The 27,953-nt window shown below is 39.6% G+C and overlaps 1 protein-coding gene across 5 annotated transcripts in view; it reads right to left on the bottom strand.

Annotated features, from left to right (window-relative positions):
• Positions 1–27,953, bottom strand: part of RABGAP1L (RAB GTPase activating protein 1 like) — a gene marked incomplete at its 5' end in the record, with an annotated part of 219,193 nt that overhangs the window by 78,447 nt on the left and 112,793 nt on the right. For all 5 annotated transcript variants that reach the window (XM_084211137.1, XM_084211136.1, XM_084211140.1 and 2 more), the window contains 4 exons: positions 6,474–6,617; positions 7,972–8,097; positions 11,499–11,573; positions 22,135–22,248. In XM_084211137.1, coding sequence (XP_084067263.1) covers positions 6,474–6,617; positions 7,972–8,097; positions 11,499–11,573; positions 22,135–22,248 — 459 coding nt within the window. The remainder of the gene's footprint in view (positions 1–6,473; positions 6,618–7,971; positions 8,098–11,498; positions 11,574–22,134; positions 22,249–27,953) is intronic.

Raw genomic sequence — 27,953 nt, 5'->3', positions numbered from 1 at the left:
TTCTTAGTGCAGGAAAAGATCAAACAAAAAGCAAATTACAAAGAGATCTCACTGCTAACCTGTGAGTTCAGCGGAGTTCTCAGACTGGGCTTCCCCAAGTGACTCCACATACATATACAGCCTGAAATTCTGCCACACAGGGAAGGAGAGAACCCAGAAATCTCCCCCTGATCTATGAGTCCATGAAAAACACACACAGCCAATTAAAACCACTTGACTGAACTATTAGAGAAGCAGGTACCAGGGAGATGGCAAAAACAGCACCAGGGGATTCTGTATTGATTTCTGTCACTTTTCTGTATTTTGCAGCACAAAACAGCACACAATAAATACCAGGTATGATTTCATATGAGATTTTGTTTGTTTGGATGCTTTTATAGAAATAAATGGGATTTAGGAGTGAATATTTGCATGTTTTGGGTGGTTTTCATGTAATTTGCTGCTGAGGTGTTGCTATGGCTGAATGAAAGTAGAGGCTGCTGTGAGAGCAACATTTTTTTTCCTCTCCACCTTCTGTGACTGTTTGCAAAGAATAAAAATTTACAGCCACAGAATTCAAAGTCTTTTCCACATATCAAACTGTTCCCTTGCATGAGGTACTTCTGCAGTGATACATTCCTAATTCACCAGCAACTGCTTATGGGCTAGCAGCATTTGTCAACCAAGGCAGACACTAACTCCACTTTTCTGGTTTGTAAAGCTTTCAGTTGAAGGGGTTTTAGACATTCCTGTGCCTTTTCCAAAACTGATTGATACAGGACAAAGAAGGGGGCCTCAATCCACACTGGGCACCAAGGGGGTTATCACACACAAGGAGACAAAAAGAGGTCTTATCTCTTTATTTAACACAGGTCCTCCAGCTCTGGGATGGAAACAGGGAATGGCTGTTAGATGTGCTCAAGGAGGAGGAATCTTCTAGATCCCAGTTTTCATGAGAGCAGACAAGGTGAGGGCTTCAGAACATCTCTTGACAGAGAGCTGTGCCTCGTTCTCCCTCTACCTGTGCTCACATACCACGAACAAAAATACATCCCCATGCTAAATCAACATCTGCCCCCCTGCACTCCCTCTGATCTTCTTCCCAGTGTTATTCCTCCTCATCCTCCCCCTTTCCCTGCCATGACACAGCCCTGGCTGCTGTCTCTGTGAACCCTGACATTGATCTTCCCTTTCCAATGATAAGCCAAATGCAAAGTTCACATTTTTATTTTACATATTCAGAAAGTCCGTAACAGCCTCAGATTCCAAGCACAAAGCAACAGAAAGTGTTTCAGCACAGGCAGACTGCACTACCCTCTTCTTTAAAAACACTTCCTAAATTAGCTCAGCTTCCTGGATTTGCTCATGGAATATCACTCTCTCATTTATGATACTTTCCTTCAGTTTCTAAAGTGTTTTTGAAGCTTGCCAAAACTGTTTAGGATATGCTGCTATTCCAATACAGCAGATGGCACTAGTGTTAAGTAAGCATTATGGAAATTTACTGTATTCCTAGAAAAAACAACCAAATGAACATCAACTAGCAGGTGGCTAAAATATTTCATGAGCAATGGGGAGAGTAATGCAGAGCCACAGTGTGAACATGGCATTAGATGTGTCACCCCTCTAAGGCCTGAACAAAGTCATTCAAACCAGTCACTCATCATTTTCACCCAGATCTTAGAACATTTCTAAGAAGCAGCCTTAACATTTAGGACCACAAAATTTATCAACATCACCCAACAGGTGCCTTCTGTTCTTGTAAGTTATCTTGGAGTGCAGACTCTTGGGAGACTGTTTTTCCTTTGCTCATGCTGAGTGTTCATCATCAGCCTTGTTATTTTGGGGATGAACAGGCAGCACCATGACTGGAAGATACATAAATTATGGATGCTCACAGGAACAGCTGGACATCCTTGAGTCAAGGGTTATGCCAGAACCTCTCAGATTCCATTCTCTATTAAAACACCCTTCTCCTTGGCTCAAGCCTGAATTATTATAAATTCTCTTAGAACATTTTGTGTCCCCAGTCCCCATGGCAATACAGAACATGGTATTACACACCTCCAGCAGTTCTGCTGTTGACTGAATTTTAAATGCAAACACCTTATACTACTTGTAACCTTCACTTTGAAAAGAACTTAAAATTGTTTATCATTATAATCAGAATGTTTTTAACACACACATCCAAAAGCTTTAAGAAGTTCCTCATGCAGCACACACACAATCAAATCCTACACCCTTCTTTCTTTCTATCTTAATTTCTGTTCTAGTGCTGAAAAGCCCCCACAGTAGATTACAGCTGTAGATCATCACATGAATTAGGCAAAAATCACTTTTCCTTTGGATTTAATAACTCATCTAACTGCATGAAAGCCAAACATCTGGGTCTAGTAAACCTGAGGTTATCTCCATTGCAGACCTCCCACAATGGTCATGATGGTTGACATGTCAACAGATCCTTGAGTGCAGCAAGCCAGCATTACCACTGGACATCCACATTCAAATTCCAGTCATCCCTCTGGACTCTGAGAAAACCTATTCTTCTCCTTCTTCTAAATTAATTAAAAGCTAATTATAGCAGTCTGGGAAAGAAGTCCTTTCCAGTCTCTACATGAAACAGCAGTGGCTGATAAGGATTTCAGCAAGACTCAGCCCTCCAGCAGGCCGGATGCAAAAGGATTGGGCAGGAGGAAGGACACAGCCTAAATGCCAACATTTATTTGCCTGTATTCCTAAAAGGAACACAAACAGATGGCTCCTGGCCTTTTCCAACCAACATGTATGACATTGACTTCACTCTGGGAAATAGTACTGGAATAACATAGACAGCTCCAGCACAGATCTGTGCCTACTTAGAATTTAAGCCCTGGTTTTAATATGCTGTTACCGTAAGAGATTTTATTTCTAGCAAGTTCATTCTTGTGTTTTGTATGATTTCTTAAAATATTCATAACTGGAAGGGTTAACAAATGTAGACAACATGGCAATACAAGTAAGTTTAAAAAGTTTGATTTTTCTTCCCCTATAGATCCACAAAAGACAAACAAATGTGCACAGTCTTCTATTTAATTCACATTTCATCTCAGTACAGATTTACAGAGGAAGTGGGCTTGTTCTTGACTCAATTCCTGAGGAAGTTTAATAAATTGAAATGTTCATCTGTTCTTTCTCAGCTCTGTTGAAGGCATCACAGAAGACTCTGACAGTGACAGATAAAAAATAGCAGGCTGTTATGGTCCCTCCTCCTCGGCCGGCCCTGAGCGCTACCAGACGGCGTCTCCTGGCACATCCATCCCCAGCAAGACACACACAAGACAGAAATCAACTCCTCAGCATCAATACTTGTGATTCTGCTCTGATTTTCAGTGTTTCATTAGGAAGGAGTGCTCCCAATAAGCAAATCTCCACAATGTGGTGCCAGGTTTTAGCTATCTGTAAGTGCTCACTTAGCAACATCGCGGTGTTCACATTTTACATGATTTTTTTAAGACACCTATCAGCCTTTGTTGTAACAGAAAATTTCTCAAAATCGATTATAAAAATTATTTTACACAATATTCTGAAAGCAACAGTTGATAAATAAAGGCCAAGGAGTGATGGTGTCCTAGCTTTCAATCCCCCTTTCTGGCACTGCACTCTGTGGGGTCCTGTGAGAGGCACTTTCCCTTCTTTGCTATGAGCTGTATTAGTAAATATTAAATTATTTAAAACCCAAACCTGATAATTAGCTGCATCCCTTTGTATCCAGTCATGATCAGTCAGAATGGCAGCTTAGTAGTCAAATTACATAGTCAAATTATGCATTATGTACTAAAATAAACAACTGTCTGTGTCAGCCCAGGAAGGGCAGCATGCAGGAGAGGTTTTTGCATATTGCCTAAAAGGAGAGAAGTACTGTTCTTAAGAATTTTATATCCCCCAAACCTGCACATAAAAATAGCCAGATTAACCTAAAATGGAGGTTACCCATAGTGTTTCAAAATTCTCAGCAAATAATGGAATGACAGCTTGAGCTCTGCACCTCCTTTAGTTTTGCCAGAACTGTATATATCACAAAAGGTTAAAGAAATTTATTTTTTAAGCAGAAAAAAAAAATCATGACAATTTTGAAAACGCTAACAGATTATCTGCCAGCTGGTTTGGGTTGTTTTTCTCTTCTAAATGCCTACTGAAGGTCATTTATTTAGTGTTTTTAAAACAAATATTTTCATTTTAAATTGAATAGTTTAAAACACAAAATGAAGTGAAATGTCAACTGTTTGATATTCTGTAGCACAGCCGAGGTGCAGCTGTTGCACTGAGGACAGCTCTGAGTGACAAGAGCTTTACCTAGATGAATTGCTATTTCTGAGCATGACTTTAAATAAATAATTTAAAATAGAACAAAAAGAGACAGCAAAACAGAGCAGGCTTGAGAAGTGTTCAATAACATCATGTCATATTGACAGCTAAGACTGACAAATCCAAATACAACTCTGCTTTTCATCAACAAAAATGTTCTTCAATGCAAACAGAAATAGCAAAGGGGAAAGTACAAATGAAACAGCTGCAACAGGCAGCTAAAAGGAGCCTTGTAGGAAGATCTCCAGGCTCCAACTCACACAGTTTGCTGTTATCACATTAAAACTTTCACCTGGATCAATAGGTTTGTGTTTTTATTACAAGCAGCTGAGCCTTCTAAGATGTACCAGGTACTGTGGTGGTGTACCTGCCTAAAGCCCTAAATTATCTTCAAGCTTCTGTCACAGGGAAGAAAAAGAATTCCAAAATGCTTCTGCCCCAGAACTACTCAGGTAATATTCTAAGATCACTGGAAATTGAAGCAATTTAAAGAGTTTATTCACATTTTCAACAGCCTGGTGGCAATTTTAAAAATTCATCTGTATCTATGACAAATTAAGGAAAAGCCTGGAAGCTTGTTTTTAAATACTTAAGACAATTCACTTCAAAGTCTTCTTGCTTTTCTGGGGATTTTTTTCTGCAGAATATGTTTCAGTGTTAGCAGCTGCCACTGTTTTTTCTCCTTCCAGTTGCCAAAATTACCAGCATGCTGGTTGTTCAGAGATAAAGTAAGGAACAATTTCATGCAGAAAAAAAAAAAGATGTTTTGATTTCCTCCCTAACTCCTTTTAGAGGCTGACTGGACACACAACTTCAGTCCTTTGTCATGGAATGGCTTCTTCCTGGTTCATACACCTACAGAATTGACTTGGTGTCTACAATGAGGGCCAACTAGATTTTTATTTTAATATGACTTTAATCTCAGAGCCACCTGTTACTTGAGGGTGGTTGACTCCTGACTCTGAGGAGCATTTTTCTGATAGCCCACACTGGTGCCTCAGGACACTGCCTCCTCACCGCCCCAAATCTTTCTCAAGATGTCTGCATGCCTCTTCTCACTGGAAATAAACTTTCTTACTCTTTCTGGTGTATTTTAGCTGTAGTAAAAGCTTTACTCCTTTTTAGCTGTGTGTGATGACCCTCCACAAACACTGACCAGTTTCCCTTTCCCTAGCATGTTCTAATGTTGCACTCTCTTACTTTCCCCTTGGATTCTCCTTGGATTTTCACCTTCTTTCCCACCCCAATTGCTTCAGACACACTGAGATAAACATAGCCTTGCTTTGATAACTGAGCACCAATATGCAGAAATGAAATAGTCTCAAGGACTGAATCCTACCAAGGCACCTGCAGCAAGCCTGAAGATTCTCAGAGAAAATATTTCACAATAAAAAGTAACAAAATGAACTCAACAGTGTTTCATATTAGTGAAGCCTTCACCATTTAAAAGTATCAAATGTTTTATCTATCTATTTATATTCATGTTAGTGACCCCTTGAAAGTGGAGAGGAAATCAGTGACAGGTTTAAAAGCAGGTGTAATGCCATGGACACTCTGACTCCCCATTTACAGAAGTAAGGACTGGTATTTTACCAAAATAAATATTCTAGATTATCAGCCTATTCTGACTGGCTTTTAAAAGAAAATTAGATAGATCTACAGCACAAGCACACACCATTTTGCATCTGGAGTAGTGCATTTCTAGCTAGGAAAAGAACCCAAAGAAAGGAGCTTCCTTCAGTTGTGTTTGGCCCTTCTCACTCTTTGTTCAATATCAGGCCAACATGCACCCTGTCTATCTGTGGGCACTCTGAGTCAGGCCCCTTGGAGAGCTTTCCTTGCTAGGTGTCTTCAAGAAATTACAATTCCTAACTCTGAATAATCATTTAACAAATTAAATGAAAAACAGATGTGTGCATCAGATATTCCTCATTAGACCCCTCAGCAAAAATAATGAGGCAATCCACAGTTCTAACTTGGAAACCAAACCACTGTTACACTGAACACCTTCTGTTCCATACAACCAAGGTTTCTACATAACCACACACATTTTATAATCAAGCAGTAAAGGACTTCAACAAACAAAATAAACCAAGAAGAAACATTGATGGAATGCAGGAAGAAATTTCTGATTCAATATTTTTTTTTACCTCACAAAGTAGTAAGTCAATGATGTGGAAGACCATGCAGAGTGGAAACTTGGCAGTAAAAAGAGTGAGAAACCACTGGGATGCATACATGTGAGCTTCCAAATTGAGGTCCAAGAAATGGCTGTGCAAGTCTGGTAGCTGCTCCTGCAATAAAGGAAAAAAATCAATGTCTCAGAGTTACTCATTAATTTGAGTTCTTCATCCATACTTGCAGTAAGGAGCAGGGTTGCTAAATATCTAAAACCACAACAAAATGAAAGCCTGGCTTCTTTTGAGCAATGAAAACATTTTCTTGATAAATTTCAGTGCCCATGGTTACAGTTTCAGTAAGATATTCTATGGATTCTGTGGATTCTATCACAGTTTCAAAGAATATACTGAGACTATACTGAGAAATTCAACAGTGGAAAGGCAGAGCAGTTGTAAAATCTCTGTCATGGTGTGCATTTTTAAGTTATTCCTTTGCTGTGTCTTGCTGTAAATGCTTCTGCCACAAAAAAACAGTGGCTGCAGGAACCAGATCACTTTGCAGAGCTTGAAAGCAACAGAGCACACAACTCCAGCAGACCATTTCTCTACCTAGGAGCACATACAAGCAACACAAAATAAGCACTGAAAATCCTACTGAACAGTGATGACATGGTCACTTAATAAAGTATCTTTGTTAAGAGTATATTTGTTGATAAAATCTGTTTTGTTTGTTAACAAAACTCTTAGTGGACATGAGTAAATATTGAGAAGCCCATATGCTGAAGTGTCACATTAATTAGTATGCAATTCCACTCCATCAAGTATGAAATATGCACAATTTGACATCTGAAAAAATACCATTAAATTAGCAATAGTCTGTTTTGTTTGGTTTCAACATATCCCACAGAGGTACCTGTGGTTATCTGTGAGAGTTGACTTCACCAAGCAGCTTTTCACTGTGCCAGCAGAAGGGCAGGGCTTAATGAACTCTCAGTAATTCCTTATTAGTCACAACAACAATGTATAACATTTACAGCCCTTCAGTTGTGCTAAACTGCTTGATGAAATAATTCCAGCTGAAAAAAAGAGCAGAGTCTTGGAAGAGACAATAAAACCAGCCCAGTGGTCCACACTTGATTGGTATTTCATAAGCATCAGGATGTCCTGATTTGCCTGACCTCTTAACCCACATAAGTCATGGGAAGTAGGACAATGATGGAGGCAGTCCAAAGGATACACTGGCCTCAGCAGCACAGAGATATTCTCTCTAAGCAACATCAGAAACAGAGAGGGGGAAAAGGCAAATACCTGCTTGCATACAAAGATTAGCTGCAGAGACAAAAGAAATTAGAAACAAATCTGAATCAAGATGTTTGAATTCAGCTATTAAACTTTGCTTTACCCCACCTCTAAAAGGAGAGGGGGTTTGATTGTGCAATAGCTTTAGGAAGCAAAACATTCATCTCTTTCACACCAGTATTTCCATTTAGGAAACAAACTGAAGGAGAATTTGTTACTCTGGCCCCACCTGCATTAACTTCTCCAGCTGGAAAAATTTGCAATGGAGATCTTCAAAGTTATTTCTGTAGAGGTCCCTCAAGCCATAGTCATACATTATTTTCACAAATACACAGAATGCCTGCTCCTCTGGCATCTGTTGGGAAAAAGACACAAAAATAAGGTTAATAACAGAGCTAAGGCTGGACATGGCTTACACAGACACACACTTCAACACCTTGGGCACAATGAATTCAGAACCTGGGATGCATCAGAATTTTCAGCCAAGTACTGTGAATGCTGAATTAACCAACTAAAATGCCAGTTATCCTCCTTGATGAGCATCTGGATTTAGCCCTGTAAGGCCTCCTTTGAAGAAAATGTGGGATCATGTCACAAGTTCACGTGTGTCTACATCCCTACAGCAGCACAAGTGCCAGCAGCATTCTTTCTGTCAAACAGGTATGAGAACAACCAGTACAAAACACTCAGGCACATAAAAACAAAACAAAAAAAGGAATGAAAATAAAATAAATAAAAAGACAACTACTCATGACAGGGATGTCTAATGAGAGATACTTGGTTAAATTGGAAAAATTCAGGAGAACAAAGGTACAGCCAACCTCTAGTGAGAACAATGCTCATCCACTGTCATCCAAACCCCAGGATGTCAAACTCTGAAGTCTGGTTTCCCACAATCCCATCTATTAGCATGCTGACTTCTTCAGAAGCCCTGCATCCATAATCTCTTTCATTCTGCCCAAAATGTCTCACCCAAGAGTGCTTTGGAAGGTGGCACTAACAATTGTCTGAGCCACTCCACACTTCTGTTTGTTGGGTGGGCCCAGTGAATGCTGACCTGGTGGGAAGCCCTGTGTCACAAAAACCCCACATCACCTTCCCCTGTGCCTTCAGGTAACACAATAAATGACAGGCACAAACAGAACACAAATCAACCTTTCCATCACATTCAAAATGTGCTTTCTTTTGGAAGCACCAGATTGTAACAAATAAAAACAAGAATGAGAATCAAGAACAACTCTTGACCTTTTAGTGTATTCACTCATTTGGCCTGCTGCCAGCTTCTTATCAAATAGCAGCTACAGATAAAAGCTCAGCATTTTCTTCAAAGTGAATTTTAGGCTCTTGATATTTCCCTTCAGGGTTTCATCTTATGCTCAGCCCATGATTGGGGCCTGTCTCCAGGGCCATGGGCAGACAGTTTCATTTTCATTTTCAGACACAGCACAAAGTATTTCCAGATTGGATGATGCCTATCAGTCTGGGCTTGATTTACCCAAGACAAATTCTTAGGAATTTCAAAGTTCTTCATCACAATTTTATCTGGATGGAATGATCCCCACTGACAGCATAAAAAAGCTGCAGACAAAGTAAAGGGAAGAAATAATTTGATCCTGACCAAAAGGCTTGAATCTGTTCTGTAAGACAATGAGTGTACATTTCAGGGGTTTTGGTAAAATACAATTATTTCTAATGAAATGTCAGGTGCTCATGCACAGGCACATCTGCCCTACATGCTCAGTCAGACTCTTGTACTTTGCCAACCATCTCTGCCCCAAGACAAGGAGATGGAACAGAGGTCAGGACTGGGCCAAAGAGCTCCCCCAAGTCCTTGCTCTCAGTGAACAGAGGTTCTCCAGTATTACCAACCCCAAGAATTCAAAATCATAAATCAAATTTTCATTTTTTTTTAATTTAAGCAGAACACAAATTTTGGGCATTGCCATTCTGATTTTTAGCATTTAGATATTACCCTTTGCTATAGTTTCTCTGAAGTCACATAAGCCAGACATTTTAAATTTTTTAAAGTGAAATTTTAGGTGGAGGTTTTTTTCCCCCCACAGACAATTACTCTGAAAAATAGACAAGAAAAGAAAAGTCAAGTACTGTGAGCCTCACAGTACAATTATTAGAGTTGGCAACACTGTTTCCCTGTGACTGGAAGCTACCTGCATTCCCTTGATGAGAATTTCATCAAAGAAGCAAAATCACAAAACCAGAGGATGGAGGTTCAGGTTACCCAACCATGCCAGAAACACAGGAACATTGAAGAGAAAGGATAACCTGTCCCAGGGAAAAAGGCAAAGGAAGGGGTCTGGAAATCCATGAGAAGGTAGAACAGTTAGGAGGGTCTTACAAGTGTTCACAGCATACAGATTTTTGGAGAATTTGAGAAAAAGAGAAGTTTGAGGGCATCTTAGGAAGCTCCCCAATCACATGGGCTCATTGAGACTCCTTGCTTCTCCCTTTCTCTCAGCATTTCACTTTAATACCCTGTGATGAAACCAAAATTTATATAGGGTTTATTAAAATGAGTGTAATTTCCATTTAACAGTCCCTGTGTACAGGCAACTTCCTCCAGCTCCAGAAACTCTAAGAACAGAGTTGATTCTCTGTAGCAATTGACAGTACAGCACTAAGGGAGAGGAGCTGAGGTATTAGTCAAATGTTAAGAATGTGACACCCACACATTTCTAAGTAACTCTGGGATTGAAAACAGCTCATTTTTCCAGTGCAGCTTCAAAATCCTGCTTTGGGTAAAAAATTAATTGCAAACTAAGTGGTAGATAAGCTGTTTTACAGTATATGTTAGACTGCAGTAATGGGACTAGTTGGGGTTTATTCTTAAAAGATGTCAAGCTTCTCTGCAATGCTGTTGCTGTGTACCATGGTTCTCAAGACTTCAAGGAGTCTCAGCTTTCCCTAGGAATTACAACTTAAATTCATCTGAATTTCAGTTCCCAATGCCCTGGGAAGTGTGTGTGTAACATACATAACACCAGCAGCTGTCTCAAACCCACACTTCAAAAGGTATTTCAATCCTGACTGATTTTACTAATTAAAACCTGAGAGAAAAAGCAGGCAAGAGCTTGAGTAAGAATTGTGGTTGAGCTTTGGGGTGGCTTATTCAGATAGAATTTACCTCAATAAATACTCTATCTGAAACTGCTGCTTTGCCACTGAAATATCAGATGTAAAGCACCTTGCACCTATAAAACTGTGCATTTATTTATTTATCTCTGGACACATAGCCATGTGTTTATAAAGGAAGCAACAGATTAAAGTTTGTACAGTTTTTGATTACAGGCTAAAATATCAAGGTTAAAAAAATCAGCTTTCCCTCAGAAGATATTACAAAATGTCCCTAGTAGAAAAAATCTTCCAAAAAATCAGTGAAATTATTAGCTTTGATGATCTGCTCTGAGAATGTCTCCTGGAGTTAAATTCCCCATAAACACAAAGGGAGCTTACTTAGGTGACAACTAAATTAAAAGAAAAAATTAACACATAGCAAATTGGTTTCAGGTTTTGACACAGAAGTACTTGAGAATTTAATTGATTTCTCCTAGATAAAGGAAATCTACACTCATGAAGATAGAAACCATTAATCTCTACAGCCAAAAAGCAACAAGAGGAAAATTAATACAGGCAAATAAATAACAATAAATATCTGTCAAACAGCATGGCTGCACTACAAGTGATTTTACAGCTGCCTTGGTTTCAAATATCAAAGCTTTCATTCTGCAATTAACTCACATGAAGCAGAAGCACAGCTGCAAGGAAGGACTGTCCCTGGCAATAGCCAATGTCTTCATCATACACAGAATAGGCCTAGAAAAAAGAAAATTAAACTGTATTTAAAATGCATACAGGCATCACCAAACTGGGACATCAAGGAGGACACAGCCAGGGTCTCAAGGGGACTGCAAGGAAATGGAAGAGATTGATTCCATCAGGAGCTGGAGTGACAGGACACAGGGCAGGGTGAGATGGGACATTGGGAGAAAATTCCTCCCTGTGAGGGTGGGGATGCCCTGGCACAGGGTGCCCAGAGAAGCTGTGGCTGCCCCTGGATCCCTGGCAGTGCCCAAAGCCAGGCTGGATGGGGCTTGGAGCAAACCTGGGACAGTGGAAGGTGTCCCTGCCCATGGCAGGGATGGGATGGGATGAACTTTAGGGTCTTTTCCAGCCAAAGCCATTCCATGATTCTCTGTGTAACACTACTCAGGCTAAAATCACATAGGGGGTAAAACTGTAACCACTCTCACCCACAGGTCCCTCTGAGCCCCCACCAGATGCTGGAGTTGTAAATTATTATTTTTATTTTTCAATCAGCCTAAAAAGAGATGGATGCAATTTCCCTTCACCTAAATCAAGGATAATTCAGCTCAGGTGCTAATGATAGAATTTTACCAGTGCAACAAATATAACATGAAAGCCAGGGTAGTTTGTGCTGGGGGGAAAGTGAATGTTTGTTTTTGGAAAAACAAGTTCTGACATTATGCAAGTACAGGACCTAAGGTTAGAAAACTGCTGAGAACTACTCTAACCTGAAGATTTCATCAGAAACAGTTTCTCCATGCCCTTGTTATGCTGAAGAATGAGCAAAACTCATTTTCCTACGCTATGACAGACATGCTTTTTCTTACTCTTAAAAAATCCCCAAACTAAAATAACTAACCTTTCCTTCCCCTTCACTTTTCCAAGATGAGAAGACAGATACTGTTTTTAAAGAGCTGTCAGAGGATGTGAAGAATTTGTGGAAATTTGTGAAAGTCTAAGCAGGAGCAGCAGGACTGACACCAGGGTCAGGGACATCCTGAGGGGAAAAAGCAAAATACTGAGGGTGCAGCTGGGGAAAACCAAAGCAAAGGACAGAGCCAGAGAGGAAGGAGCCACAAGGATCAGACAATCCACTTTTCAGTCAGATGGACTTGGGAGGAATTCTGCAATGACTCTGGAAGACAGGATTTCTCTAAGTGCAGAATATTCTGAGTATTCCCTTAAAGGTCACTGTTTCTGAACAATCCAGCCTTACATTTCCTTTGGGAAAAGCTGACCTGGGACTTGCAGCCCTCTGCAAGTCTGTGCTGCTCACCACCCCTTTGAAAGCTGTTAGATGGCATTAGTCAGGAACTGAGTGAAAATAATCCCAGCCCCGTGCTCAGTTTCAGTGGACAAGAAAATCCAAGAAGTCACAGAAATCATTGAAAAATGTTTAATAAACCATCACAATCCAGCTTACCAGCTTAAAACAGCTCCAGTCACAAAAGTCAAACATAAAATCTAACCTGAGAAGTGTGCACTGGCAGATACAAGATTCAATTGGGAAAAAAAAAGGATGCTCTTCATAAAGAAGTTAATTAGCCACTAAGTATTAAATTCACAGAAATGACTTTAGATGCTTAAATTAATATTTTATATCATAAACTAGAATCATTCACTGGTTAATCACCATCATGAGTCTTTATCTATTTGTTGCCCAGATCTATCAGTCTGTAGATGCCTAATGTCTTGTCTCTGTAGCTTTCCTAAATGATGTATTATTCGTGGTTTTGATAGCCCAGCTCCACTTAGAAACAGATGTGCAGAATTACAAATGAGAAATTTGATTTATGATTTCTTCATACTATAAAAAACCACTTCTAATTTACTTCAAAAAAATCTAGGCTGAAAAATGAGCATCAAATTATCAATGCCTGGGGATTCTCTGTTGTGAGAAGCATTATAGTGAATAATTTGCTGAAAATAGCAATAAATTAATCCAGACAAGTGATTTTAAAATAAGTATTGAGAAACCAACACACTGGAGAAAACAAAACTGCTTCCAAAACTGACAAAGATTGAAAAGTACAGGAAGTTGAAAGAAATAAAAACATACTTCTTATGAGATTCTGAAAGAAGTTGAAATTACAGCAAAAGAGGGAAAACAAGGAGGGTACAAAAAAAACCTCACTCTGCAGTTAAATACTAAAATATGATGGAAGAACAGCAAAGTTTCTCATAATCAACTTCTTAAACACCTTTGAGCTCATAATAAATCCATTTCAAACACATCCAGAGCAGGAAGGTAAAGTCTCTGCTTGGAAAATAGATGGTCAATGTAAGGAAGTTGTATTTAAGCTCCAGCAGAAAATCCCTGTGAACTTTCCTTGTGTTTGTTTTATCACAGAAGAATCACAGGGTTTATTATCCTGCTGGAGCCATTCCTAACAGGGGATGTGTTGAAGGATCTGTGTCCAACAGAGTATCAGAAGAAATCATAAATTAAAAGGAATAAAATTACAGAAAAATTATTAAGAACAGACAGTATTCACCCAAAAAGCTTGAGGGAACAAGTAAACTAGTAAATCACAAATTGCCTGATTAAAAGAGAAGAGATAAAAAAATGGAAACTTTTCTAAAAAGGTTGATCCACAGAACTACAAATCAGCAAGCAGTGGATAATTTGATTTAAATAAAAAGATGAAATTAATTAGTGGACACTGCCTATATAGGAGAAAAATGTCAAAGGGCCCCAGTAAAAAGATGTAGCTATTGAAATGCCTTTGAAGCAACTAAAAACCATGAAAAAAAATTAACTGCTTGATCCATTTTTTCCACTTTTTAAAAAGTTTTTTTGAAGAAGATTTTTTTTGAAATTCATTTCCACAAGGTCCTTCCCCAAAATCTGATCTTGACAAGCAGCTGTCTGCAGATACTTGGACACAAACTTCAGTTCTGCAACAGAATTAGATCAAACAAAGAAAGATTCTGCTCTTAAGTCAAAACATCATAATCCTGACAACCAAAGGTTTAGTTTTTAATGAAGCCTCTAAAATATGCAGGATTTTATTGCATCTACCCAATGCAAAGAGACTTTGGAATCTTAATGCACATCACATTTCCAATTATACTGTTTTATTTTTAAGCAACCTATGGGATTTGCTAGTGCTGAAATATGATGTAATTAACCAGAATAACCTCAAAAATAAGGATGCTGCCTACAGATACCACCATTATATCATATCATTAACTAACAGTCTAAGATTAACTAGTTAAGATTTATGCTTCTAAGGAACTTTCATTTTCCACATGAAATAAAAACAAAGCAAAATCCCAAATCCCCTATTTCCACTGCAGTCATTGTAACTTTTTAATTTCAAGAGGATGGGATTTTTCCCATGACAACCTGTGACATCTCACAGTTTTTAACTTATTACTCTCCTAAACTCTTGAGGAACTTCCAATTACAATTCCCCAGTTAACTGAGATTTTAAATATTCTCTGTCTCATAAATGGGATTTAATGAAGGTTCTGACTTGAAGCCTATTTTCATTCATTTTTAACTAAATGAAGATCTCACAGAATTGAGACATCTTTTTAATAATTATCTGTATTCTGAAAAGAGCTACTATGGAGTTATTAGCACTTCATCAATAGAAAGTGAATTCTTTGGAAGCAGATTCTTCTCAAAGTCCATGACTGAGAACCATCTGCACTTTGGGAAAGTGAACCAAGAACTGGGCTGGGCAGAAAATCTTCTCCAAAATAATTAACAGAAGAAAATCTCCCAAAGTTCAGTCTTCTGTTGACAGAAAAATTCCATGTACTAGCATTTAAAAGATGAAGGGAATTTTAAACTTGAGTTTGGATTTCTGTAATTCTGTCTGTGAGTGCCAGCAGATTTAAATGAGGAAGAGGAGAGGTTATGCCTCTCTATGAAATGACCAAGGGAAGCTACTCAGGGTTTAACACAGATGTAGCTCTGTGCTGAAATCTGCTTTAGGAGACTTAAAAGACTTCCATGGTGTCTGAAATTCAGAGTGTCTCAGGAAAACATCCATACTTTGATGCAGACTTTTCACCCAACAAGGTATTTTATTATTTTTCTCGTTATTTAAATTATTATTATTAAAAGTATTGATATTTTATTATATTTTTATTACTTTCAATTTTATTTTAATGTTTTTACAACAAGGTATTTTGTTAGCTGCTCAGTCACTAAATAATTTTAGTAACAGCAGAATTTAAAACTCCATACCTGAATAATAAGACTAACAGTCTGAAAGTAATAATATTCCTAAGGGTGCAGCATTGAGTATTTCTGGAATTTCTGCATTAACTGAAAACTGTATTTTTAGACATTAGTTACTCACTTATGGAGTACCAGGAAGAGGCTGTTACACAATGTGCCTCTGCCAGAGCTGGGAGAGCTGAGAGGATGAAGAAATCTTCACTCTCAACCAGGCAGGCCCCAAGCAGAGCATTCCCAGAATTCTTCAGGATTCCAGAGCTGACCTCCCCACTGGTTCAAGCTCAGCAGAAAATTCTACATAATTTCATTGCATCTTTCACTGTGTGTAAGAATGGGGCTGCTGAGTACAGATGCACAGAGAAGGATCTTTATTACAATGCAAAGAGAAGGAGACAAAGTAACACTAAATATCCTTTGAATGAAACAAAACAATATTTACTAGCACTGCTCCTTCAGCTCAGGAGCAAAGAAAATAACTAAAATAGGTGAAAAATAATTTTTCACTGATTGTGTTTATCCTATAATTGGCAAATAGATTTCTGCAGGAAGAAAAGAGATCTGCTCTCTGACATATAATTACACCTGGACAAACACTGAAACTTCCCATTTGTAAATCTGAGGAGTTACTAAGGATTGAAAAATGTGGAAGAATACGTGCACAGTGAGGTGACTACCTGAAAAGACATGCTGAAATAAAATGGAAATGAAAATGTAAAAAAAAAATACCCTATGAAAATTAGACTCAGGCAGCACTAAGCAGCAGCACTGCTGAAGCATAACCCATCACTCACAGCTTATCATGGGCATGGAAGCTGCTGGTTACAGAAGAGCAGCTCCAAGGGATTTCCATATTTCAATATACAGCAACAAAAACTAAACCACCCCATAACAGAGCCCTCTCAGTGTTAGCATTGCTAGAATGCAGTCTGAATTCTCTCTTTTAATGTGGGTACCAAAAAACACACCCTGTAACTAAAAAATAAAAAAAGTGTTTGGTCTCACAGCAAACCAGCTACCACACTGATCCTGCACCTAAAACCTTCAGGCAAGTGAGACCAGGACTGGGAAAAAAAAAAAGCTACAAATCTCATCCACAAAGGGATAAGTATTTAGTAACAAAATAGATCCTGATACAAATAATTCATATCCTTCTGCAAGGCCTCAGCTTACTGAGAAACACTAACACCAACTCTGAACCTCTGAGCAGTAATTCTACCATTTTCTGAAAATCACTGTGTGTGTTCTCCCAGTCTGCCCAGTCCCAGCTCACTGACTGATTTTCCTGCACCATGCTCCCTGTTCCCCATGAGAGTCACAGCAGTTGTTTGTTAAATAGGAGTTACTTTAATCAGAAAATTAGGGAAAACTCATCTCATGTTAAATTCTGCACTGCACACACTACAGAGAGCTGAGAGGATTAATTCTGCCAGGTGCTTTTATTCCCTGGAGCCTCGAGCTGGGAGTATGGACAGAGCTTGGAAGCAGGCACTGAGCACTACTCAGTTATGCATTGTAACACTGAGGTGAGCTCTTCAAACACAGCTAGAATTTGCAGAGTATTTCAACAGAAAACAGGCAAGAAGCAGTTTTCCCAAAGATTCCCCAAAATTTGCTCTGTGAAAATCCAGCTTAAGTGGTGTCCTCAAGTGAAATCTCCAGTCTAGAATCTGAAACTCTTTTCATTCCTTATCACCACTGTCAGTCCTGAAGTTTATTTTTAGGCACTTTGTCACATAAATGTTCTGCAACAGAAAAAGTTCCCATCTTTCCTGGTTTCCTACTGTTCTGAAGAGGAGATAAAGAGTTGGAACAAAAACTGGCCGACCTGTTAAAAAGAGGCAGTGAGCTTTTAATGATTTTCCTTTTTATCTGACAGCTCAGATCATCTCTCATTTCAGTGGAGAATGAAGAAAATGCTCCTCAGCTTTCTGCCCTCTCACTTGAGGACAGACCCTTCCCAGCCATATTCAATAATCTCATTCTTCAAACTTCTTGTTTTCACATTAGAATAAAGGGATAAGTACCCAGCACCTCTGGTAAAAGTTATTCTAGTAACACAAAGCTGCCACATTAATACTTTCAACACAGATTATTATTTTTTATTCCCAATAGAATGACAATTTTATAAGCAATATTTCTTGAAAACCCACATACTGGAGAAAACATTTCATTAATTATAAATTCAAGATTCAGTCAGACCTAAACAGACATCTGTCACAGCCACAGCCATTTAAGAAAACCATGAGAGGATGAAGGAGAAGTGAAAATGCTGGAAATCTCTGCCTGGAAACCTCCCCAGCAGCTGTGTCTGATCTCAATACTGGCAAGTAGGTATGAACCCTTCAATGTACAGAGTAAATTTCTGAGTAATTCCATGTTGAAGACTGGATGTGGCTGTTCTACCAGAAAGCAATGCTTGCCAAATCCTTCTTTGAACCAATGAGCACATGAAAGAATGAGGGAGTCGCTTAAGATCACCAGGATTTTTATAAACCCTTCACCAAGATCCCAAAGGCTTTTCAGGGAACTGAGCTGCTATAGAACATCCCCTTACACACTCAAATAATTCAATAAAGGAGAGAAAGCCAAAGGCAGGAACAAAGTCACTTCTAACCCAGAGAGTGAAGGTGAGGTCACTCATAGAACCCTGCAGAAAGATGTGCTGCAAACATTCACAAACCTTCAAGAACACGTAAAAATAGCACAGTAAAAATAAAAATACATAAAACCAGTAAAAATAAAACCCCATAAAAATAGCACAAAAGGCTGCTGATGAGACAAAGCTGTTTGGAGTAGGGAATTAGAAAGTGACTGCAAAGCTGCTATGCAGAACATGTTCTATCAAGAACAAGTGTCTGGGTGACAGAGGTCATTAAACTCCAGGTACACACAAAATGTTTCACAGGAAGAGCTTGATGGACACACAGAGAGGTCTCTGATCAAAGATCACAGGATCCCAGAATGGTTTGGGTTGGAAAGGACCCTAAAGCTCATCCAATTCCACCTCCTGCCATGGGCAGGGACACCTTCCACTAGCCCAGCTTGCTCCAAGCCCCCCAGCCTGGCCTTGGACACTGCCAGAGCTGCAAGGATGGGGCAGCCACAGCTTCTCTGGGCAACCTCTGCCAGGAAAAGAGCTCCCCATATCCCACCTATCCCTGCCCTCTGTCAGTGGGAAGCCATTCCCTGTGTCCTGTTACTCCAGGTCCTTTTCCAAAGTGCCTCTTCAGCTCTTTTGGAGCTCCTTTAGGCACTGGGAGGAGCTCAAAGGCCTCTCTGGAGCCTTCTCTTCTTGCATTTTTAAAAATGGGGGTTATGTTTCCTCAATTTCACTCAGTGGGAACTTCACAGGATGCCCACGACTGAAATACAATGGACAGTGGCTTAGTAACTTCACCTGCCAATTCTCTCAGAGCCACAGATGCATCTCACCAGGTTCCATGGCCTCTCAGGCTCCTTGGAACATCTCAAACCTGATCTTCTCCTGCACTGGGCAGTTTTCCATTCTCTCTGCCCCTGCCTTTGCCTTCTGTGGCCTCAGCAGTGATGGTGGAGCACTTGCCAGTGAAAACAGAGGCAAAATGTCACTGAGTACCTCAGCCTTGTCCGTGTCCAGGGTTAAGCAGGTTTGCCCTTTCCTTCTGGACAGGAAGGAACAGTTTCTCCCACACTGTCTCTAATCTTAGTTTTATCACAGATGTACCCATGGAATGTTTTCTTGTCATCCTTCACATCCATGGCCACATTTAATTCTATCAAGGCTTTGGTTTCCTAAACCTGATCCCTGTCTGCTTGGACAATTACTCTGTACTCCTACCAGACTAGGTGCCCTGGTTTGCACCCTCTCTAGGCTTCCTTTTGTCTTTGAGTTTCTCCAGGAGCACCTTGTTCATGCACACAGGCCTCCTAGAGTTTTTGCCTGACTTTCTCTTTGTCAAGGATGCAGCACTTCTGAGTTTCAAAATCATTCAAGACAAGAGAACTAACTGTGGCTCTGACATTCTCTGAACAGAGAATGTCAGAGCAATCCTCTCTCCCAGGATTTTTCCTGGGGAAGGCACTGAGAAGCACAGAGAGAGGAAAAGAAAACAATTCTTATCTCTAGTCACTGCTCCTGTTGTTTGGCACGTGTGGAATGTTATGGGGATTGTTTACCCAAAGTGATTTGTCAATTGGATTCTGCTGGGGATTGTTTCATTTCCTTGGCCAATTGGGTCAAAGCTGTGTCCTGTCTCAGAGTGTCATGGTTTTTTCTTTACTATCTTTTGTATAGTATAATATCTCTTTAGTACAGTTACAAAATAGAATTAATGTAATATAGTATATTTTTAATAAAGCAATTGTTCAGCCTTCTGAATCATGGAGTCAGAGCACCTTACTCCCGAGGTTGGGGGCACCTTGATACAATAACTAACAGCTACAGCAGCTTTCTCTGCAGGAGCAGGAGAGGCCTTGAGAACAAGGAGAGCCCCCAGATATAGAAAACATGCAGAACTAGTCACATTATTTCCTACAGGAAACAACCCAGGAAGGTCTGTGCCCCTCTGAAGCTGCCTGCTGGACAGATAATTCCTCTAAGTTGTTTCCAATTCAGACAGATTCACTCCTTTATTTGTTCTTTACTAAACAAAATAGACTGAGATACCTTAATGAAAAAGAATTTTTCTTTTCAAAGAATATTCCCAAATTCTTTCATCATTCTCACAGAACTACAGATTCTTTCCAACCTAGAATAGTTGTCTTTAATTCTAGACACTGTAACTAAAAGCAGCTGCAAAACACTGAGGTCCATCCATCTCCACATCTTTTACACCTCATTATTTACAATCCCCTTTTTCTCTGTGTCATCATGATATCTTCATGAGAAAGAACTTCCTGGTTTCTTCCAGGTGACTTACCAGAGTACATGGAATGAAGAAGGGATATTCCTAATGCTTTGACTGAAATCCATTTATTCCTTGTTTAGGAACCTGCTGGCCAATCTTTAACTCCTTAAAGTCTATCCTGTTCATGCTCTAACTTGTCCAGAATTTATACATTCTGACCTTAGCAGGCTACAGGAGCTACAGAATTCCAATCAAAACACCTTCACTAGGTGTACAGGAACCTGTACTTCTGGCTTTTTGTGTTAGCTTGTCATGATCTATTTTCAGTAAACTCCCAGGCCTTCATTATAAAATACTTCTCACATTTAATTCTTGAAAAACTGAATTATTCCATCATTGTTCACTTAACTGGTATCAAAGTGAGAAGTCCACAATTGCCTGCATTGTTTTTCTTATCATAGACTGGCACATGAACTGATTCCTGTAGCCCTCTAGAGCCCTTCAAGATTAGGAAGAAATCACTACCATTGGTTGAAAGTTCTCTTTATTCCCTAATTTTGTACTTTTTTAAACTGTGAATTGCTCACAATACTGAATCCCAGTAGCTAAGCAGCTATATTTCATAGTCATCTAAATTATTATTTGAATAGGAGTTTGTATCACCACAGAATTTATCTGGGGAACAGGAAAATGTGTCATTATACCCCAAAGGCTGATCACTTTTTTCTGCTTGCTATGACAACTCCATTATTTCTAGTAATCAGCAGGAGGTGGAAACAGCAACAAGGAAGAGGAAGGGAAAGGGAAATGGCTTTGCCTAAGGCAATCATTCATTCTGTAGGAACAGAATGAATTCTACATTATATAACATCCTACAGAATATTCTACATGAATTTTAGAAAGAAAAAAAAAAGTGAAACAAAAACTGACTGCCAAAACCACAGCAAAGTCTAAAACTGCCAGGCAGAGGAGTCCCTGCCTGGCTGCAATATTTTACCTCCTGGATCTCTCTCGAACAACAGAAGTCTGTCTGTACAAGATGGACAAATCTATTGACTTAGTACCTCAACTTTCCCAGGTGCAAATTGGAAAACTTTAAGAGTGTTTTTCATCAGAGGTGATCTGGCAGCTCAGAGTGAAAAACTCTGCTCACACACTGCATGTGGAATGGTCAAAAGCTTGTTCTCCAGGTAATTACCTACAGACATTCCGGTTTAACCTCACAGCAGAGCTTCTCTGTGGGTTTGTTTCTCCCCCTGTGCAAATCTCTCCACCTCAGAGCAGAAGAGGAGTTCCTACACTACTCCCTCTGAAGAGGTTCCTCCCTCTCACCTCAGCAAAGCCAGCTTGAGCCTCTTCTCACCTGCACCTTGGGAGGTACAAAATGCAAGGCTGTGAAAGGGAATGCAGAAACACCACAGCCTCCACACACAATCTAAACAAAGCTTTAAAATCTTACTGATTAACAGCTTGGACCAGAACAGGGTTAGCAGGGCAAAAGAAAGTCACACAAAATAGGGAACTTTAAAATTGAGAGCACTGACTGTACCTTACAGATTTTGTACAGAGATTCCTGCCCATCTCCTTCTGTATCCTTAAAATAATCATGTGCTGGATATGTACGATGGATATCTCGCTTGATGACACTCTCCTGAGCAGAATCCTGTAAAAAAGAGAGAGAAATCCTGACACATGAACCCATTACCAGCATAATTAAATGTAACATAATAGAGAATTCAGCATGTACTCAACATGGATACATTAGATAACTGCTTTGCTGACTTGTCCTAAATGCTTTGAGAAGAAAATGAAAATCCTTTTTAGTCTCTTACGCAGTTATAGCTTGACAGTTGAACAAGAGCAACGTGGTATGTTTTTTGTCCTGCAGGCTTAAGGTTCAGCTTTAGAACTCTGAGGAAATTACCAGTTGTTTATTGTTGGTGAGGTTTTACCACAGATCATATTCTAACTGCATTGCCCTGGCAGTAAAAAAAAACAACAACAAAAAAAATCCCAAACAAACAAAATAAACGCACGAAAAAAACCCATTTAAAAAAACCAACCGAAAAATCCCCAAAACCCACAAAAAATTAGGCTGCCTCTGTCTTGCAAGCTTAAAGCTACTAATCTGAAATGTTGTATGTATGAATCAACCATAAAAAGTGTTAATTGAAAACTCATAAAGGATTTCTATAAAAATATGGGAATCAGTGCAGACAGACCTAAAGAACACCACTGTGTGGATGAGGAAGTTGTATCAAAATGTCAGAGAAGGAACTACAACAGTTAATTGTCTTCAGGTTCCAGTGAGCTGGACCTTCAGGTTGGCAAATATCAAATGGTGCTTTTCTCCATTACCTTTGTAATCCTAAAGGAAAAACCAACAAAACCTTCTCCTGGTTACCTGGAATATAAATCCCTTACAAATAACTTTTATCTTGAAAACAGAGTATTTCTGTTACAGAAAAGCTTCTAAGCTCTCAGATTGTGTCTTGTTAACCAGGATTCTCCATTAAAAAGCTTCTTTACACCAGCTGGAGTCAGCAAGAAGGTAATGTCTTGAATTTCAGTGGTTTTTTTAATTTCATAAAGTCTCTAGAGAGAGCCTGTGCCACACAGGAATGCAGCTGCCAGGTAGGCTTAGGCAGAAGTCTGCAGCAATTCCCAGCTCCAGTTCCTTTTTGGATCCAGAACACCCCAAGGAGTCACTCCAGGGGAGATGATCCTACCCCAGAGATGCCAGCTGCATTTCTCCATTCCCTTCAATGGCAGCTAAGGAAATGGCTGCAAGAAGCTCAAACATCACTTTGTGTTGTCTCCCTAAAGTTGATGGCTTCTCTGAATCTTGGCTATCATTGATCTGTCCAATTACAACATTCTCATGCTCAGTGATCTCAGCTGTGGCTTCCCCTTTGTTTGACATTAATACCTCTAGTACCAGAGAGCAATATGATCTGTGTTTTGTGAAGCCAGAGAATCCCAGAATGGGATTGGGTTGGAAAGGACCCTAAAGCTCATCCAATTCCACCCTCCTGCCATGGGCAGGGACACCTTCCACTGGCCCAGCTTGCTCCAAGCCCCATCCAGCCTGGCCTTGGACACTTCCAGAGATGCAGGGATGGAGGGAACCTCTGCCAGGGCCTCACTGCCTCACAGGAAAAGAATTTCTTCCCAATATCCCACCTATCCCTGCCCTCTGTCACTGTGGAGCCATTCCCCTGTCCTGTCACTCCAGGTCCTTTCCCTAAGTCCCTCTACAGCTCTTTTGGAACCCCATTAGGCACTGGGAGGTTTCCCTGAATCCTTCTCTTCTCCAGGCTGAACACCCCTGGCTCTCTCAGCCATCCTTTCCTCACAGGAGAGGTGTTCCAGCCCTCTAAAATGCCAGGCACATTTTTATATGCTATGAAATGAAAGGTTACAAAGAAAGGTGATGCTTTCATTATGCCAGCTGGTACCACAGGAGAAAATAAACACATTTTTATGCTTTTGCTGTGTTATCATAATTATTCTCAGGACATCTAAGCAGCGTGCAGCCATCAGCAACCAAAAATAACCACACTGTCTAAATCACAAGCAAACAAACACGGGCTAATAACAAAAAATTTATAACAAGCAGTTCTCTAATCAGACTTCTCTAATGATTTTTTTTCATTTACGTGGCTTCCAAATACCAAAGAGGCTGAAGAACTGCAGTCTGCCTCCCAAATCCATCTGACCATGCAGTTAAATTGTGAGAAAATGCCTGAAGCAGCATTTAAGATCTACCAGCAAAGTTACAGAACCTATTATAGAAATCTGTTACAGATATTTTTCAGCATGAACTTGAGAAGATCCAGGGGAGGTTTCAGGAAAATCCAGCACAAGGTTTTCTAGTCAAGCTGAGACATTGTGCTTGACTGCTCAGTGCTTCTCTTGTCTTGAGTGGAAAAGCCAAAGTATAACTGAGCACACAGAAGTTGACAAGGAGAATGCCCAAGTTAGGGCCAAAGATATTTGTGTAAAAGCCCAAATGCACATGAATTTTACTGAATTAAAAGGAGCCTAAAGCAGTCTTAATTCAGCCCTATTAATGAAAGCTGTGTCCAAAAAATAGAGAGGAAAATAATTAAATGGGCCCAAAATAAGATTTACATGCAACAACTGGAGAATTAACTCCTTCTCAAAAGACAACCTCTCTTGGAAATAGAATAAACCCATAAAGGAAGAAAACAAGGTAATTAGTCTAGAGGGAAAATAGAAAAATAGAAAATAGAACTACTTAAAATAGATAGAAACTTAACTAAAGTATTTTTGATCTTTTTCCAAGTAGAGTTTGTAGACAGCACTGCTCTCAAGTACCAAAGCACATGAGTTTACAGACACCTCCATTTAGCCTTTCAGACCATTTTTAGTCTTCTGAAAGTCATGATTAGTTAGTTTATCAGGAAAAAAAAACCAAGGTGAGGTGGCTATCAAGGCATTCAGGGTTCTAATGATCTTACTTCTAAAATTCCTGTCAACTCAGAGAAAATACTCTACTGAGGAAATCATCTTCATATGCCAATGCTATGACAGCTGCCATGCTACTGAACAAGCTCTGCCTCGAGTTCTCTCTCTTCTAGAGCAGCTGAATTTCTGCAGTGGAGCAATGCTGACTCCTTGACACTCCTGTCATTCCCAGCTATCAAGAAGCTGCTGAATATGGGCCATTAATGCCAGAAGGCAGATCAACACAGAAATAAAACAGAGAGAACAGAAAACTGTTTATGTTAAATAAATGTTAAAAGAAAATGAGGAGTACATAAGCAATCATAATAAAGAAATACAGGGCAATCTTTATGCATTCATTTCAGGAATTTTTTAATTAAGAACATCTCACACACACACACTCCAAAAAGAATCTCTACTCATTTGCTGTCACAAGTGGAGCCAGTCTGGTGATGAATTACAATTAGGGAGCAGAAGAGACTCCTGGAGGTAGAGCCTTGTTTATTTTGTTCCAAGAACTGAAGAATAAGCATTGTATCAGCCAGAAGAAACTTTTTAAGAAAGAAAAATCTCTTGAGACTTAATACTTGCCCCAGTTTTGCCCAAAATTGCTTTCATGAAAACAGGCACATTCCTAATGAAAAAACTGCCAAAAGCACTCAGCTGAGTTTTCCTTACTGTACTGCCCACATTCCAACTTCTGACTCAGTATGAGAGATGCAGAATTGCAGTTGCAATTAAAGGAATTCAAGAGTTTAATGTGACTACTGAATAAATAATAAACCAGATAACAGGTGTCTCAAAGCTGGCATTCAAACTGGGCAGCACTTCTGACCTCAATCTCCTTGTGCTCCATTTCCCTGGTTAATAATAATTCCCCCCTCTCAGTGGGGTGTTATGAAAATCAATTAACATCTGAAGCACTGAAATTCTGTAGTGATGAGTCCTGCAGAAATGCCTGATAGGAGAATAGCAACTCCAGCCTCAAATCCTGATCTGAATGGTGTCCAGTGAGGCACAGGGTTACACAAAGCAAAAACAGCAAGGGGAAAGAAAAAGAAAGCAGCTCATTAAATATGCACTATTCCTTGTGTGCACAACCAGGCAGAGATCCCTGGAAGAAAACAACCCAAAACAAAAGAGCTCAGTGGGATCAAGAATATACCATTATGTACATGAGTAGGCAATTTTCATGCTGTACTTCACTTCCAAAAGCTTATCTCTGACCTTTAACTCATTCAAGTTGGGTTTTATCACATGTGTCCACATTTTCTAGTGCAAGGTATCACTACCCATGGCAGGGGGTTGGAAGGAGATGAGATTTAGGGTCCCTTCCAACACAAACCAGTCTGGGATTCTCTGTGCTGGAGACTCAGTTCAAGTACATCTGCTTGGTCCATTTTAAAGGTCTGCATCTCTGGTGAGGCTGAAAGAGCTGATTTTGAAGCAGGCTGTCCTGCCTGTACTTCATCCCCTCACTAGATAAAACTGCTAGATCCTGAACACCAAAGAAAGTAAGAAAAGGGGAAAAAACCAAAATGGGCTTTCAACATTGAAAATTACCATGCCCAGGAAATGTAGTGTGCCATGCTTCTTAAGGATCAGGTACTGAAACTTTTCTACATGTTGTATGGAAAGTAAAAATTCCTGGGCCAATGCAGACATGCACCACTTGTTTATCCAGGATGTCAAACACGTCTGCTGATAACTGGAGTTGGAGGTACCCTCAATAAACTGCCTCCTAATCCTGAAAAGCCATAAATTTAAACACTGACTTGCCAGATGCACGTTACTGACATTATGACATTGTTTCAGCAGCCAAGTGTTTGCTGAAGGAACAGATTTTTGGTGTATTTTTAAATTTTGTTCCTTCAAGTTCTCTATGGTTCTGTGCAGTTCCCCCCCCATGCACGTGGGAATATGAATAATAACTTGAAGCCCTCTAAAACACAATCACAAACAGGCAAAAAAATACAGAATACACAAAAGTGATGAGGTCAATCAGCCTGGGTTTGAAATGATCTGCAAAACCAGCACGTAGCTCTGTTCTGTTATTACTGATGTCCTACCAAATTCCTGCTTTCAGTGAAACCTGACAGCACATTTGCCAACACATCTTATACACATCATCAATCCCTTTCCCCTCCTCATTTTCCATACATATTATACCCTCCAAGTAGAATGTGTGATCCAAGAAAATCCCAGGTTCTCTACTAATCAGTATTTGAAAAAAAGATAAAAAAAATCAATAGCTCTTCCTTTGAAAGACATTGAATAAAAGATGTCTGGCTTGTTCTCAGTTCTTCTGTAGTGTTTTTGTAACATATACCTTGTCATTCAGCTCCTGTCTATAAATAGATTTTCTTTCAATCAGCATCAGCTTTTATTCAACCAAGAGCATCTAAAACTCAGAGAGTATTAATCAACAGACAAACAGAAACTGAGAAAAAACCAGAGGATTATTCTTTAGAGTATTTTTTTAAAAAACAGTTACATATCAATATGCTGAAAGTCAACACAGTATTTAGGTTAATTCAGTAAATACCCTGCTCATCTGAACTTTGCCAATCCTGGCTCACTATCTGCTGTATTTATTGCCCTTTGGACAAAACTGCTTTCCACAAGCAGAAGGAACAGAAGGGTTCCTGGCCACAGGGCCAGATCAATAGTTTGTTTCTGAGCAGCCCTGGCAGGTCACAACTGGAGCTAAATTTAGTATCAAAGTCTCTCTTCTCTCATCATTTTGGATTACTAATATAGCTCTGCCCAAAAGAAGTAAACACCTTTTATCAAATTATACCCCATTTTTCTCAAGCTGTGTTTGAGCAGGTAGTGACCAAATTTTGAGAATTTCCAAGACAGGATCCTCAGAAACAATCTACAACATGTCTCTTTTTA

This window comes from Fringilla coelebs (assembly GCF_963513975.1).
Source record: "Fringilla coelebs genome assembly, chromosome: 9".
Classification (NCBI taxonomy): Eukaryota; Metazoa; Chordata; class Aves; order Passeriformes; family Fringillidae; genus Fringilla; species Fringilla coelebs.
The sequence above is the reverse complement of the archived record's forward strand: the minus strand, read 5'-3'. Positions and strand labels throughout refer to the sequence as shown.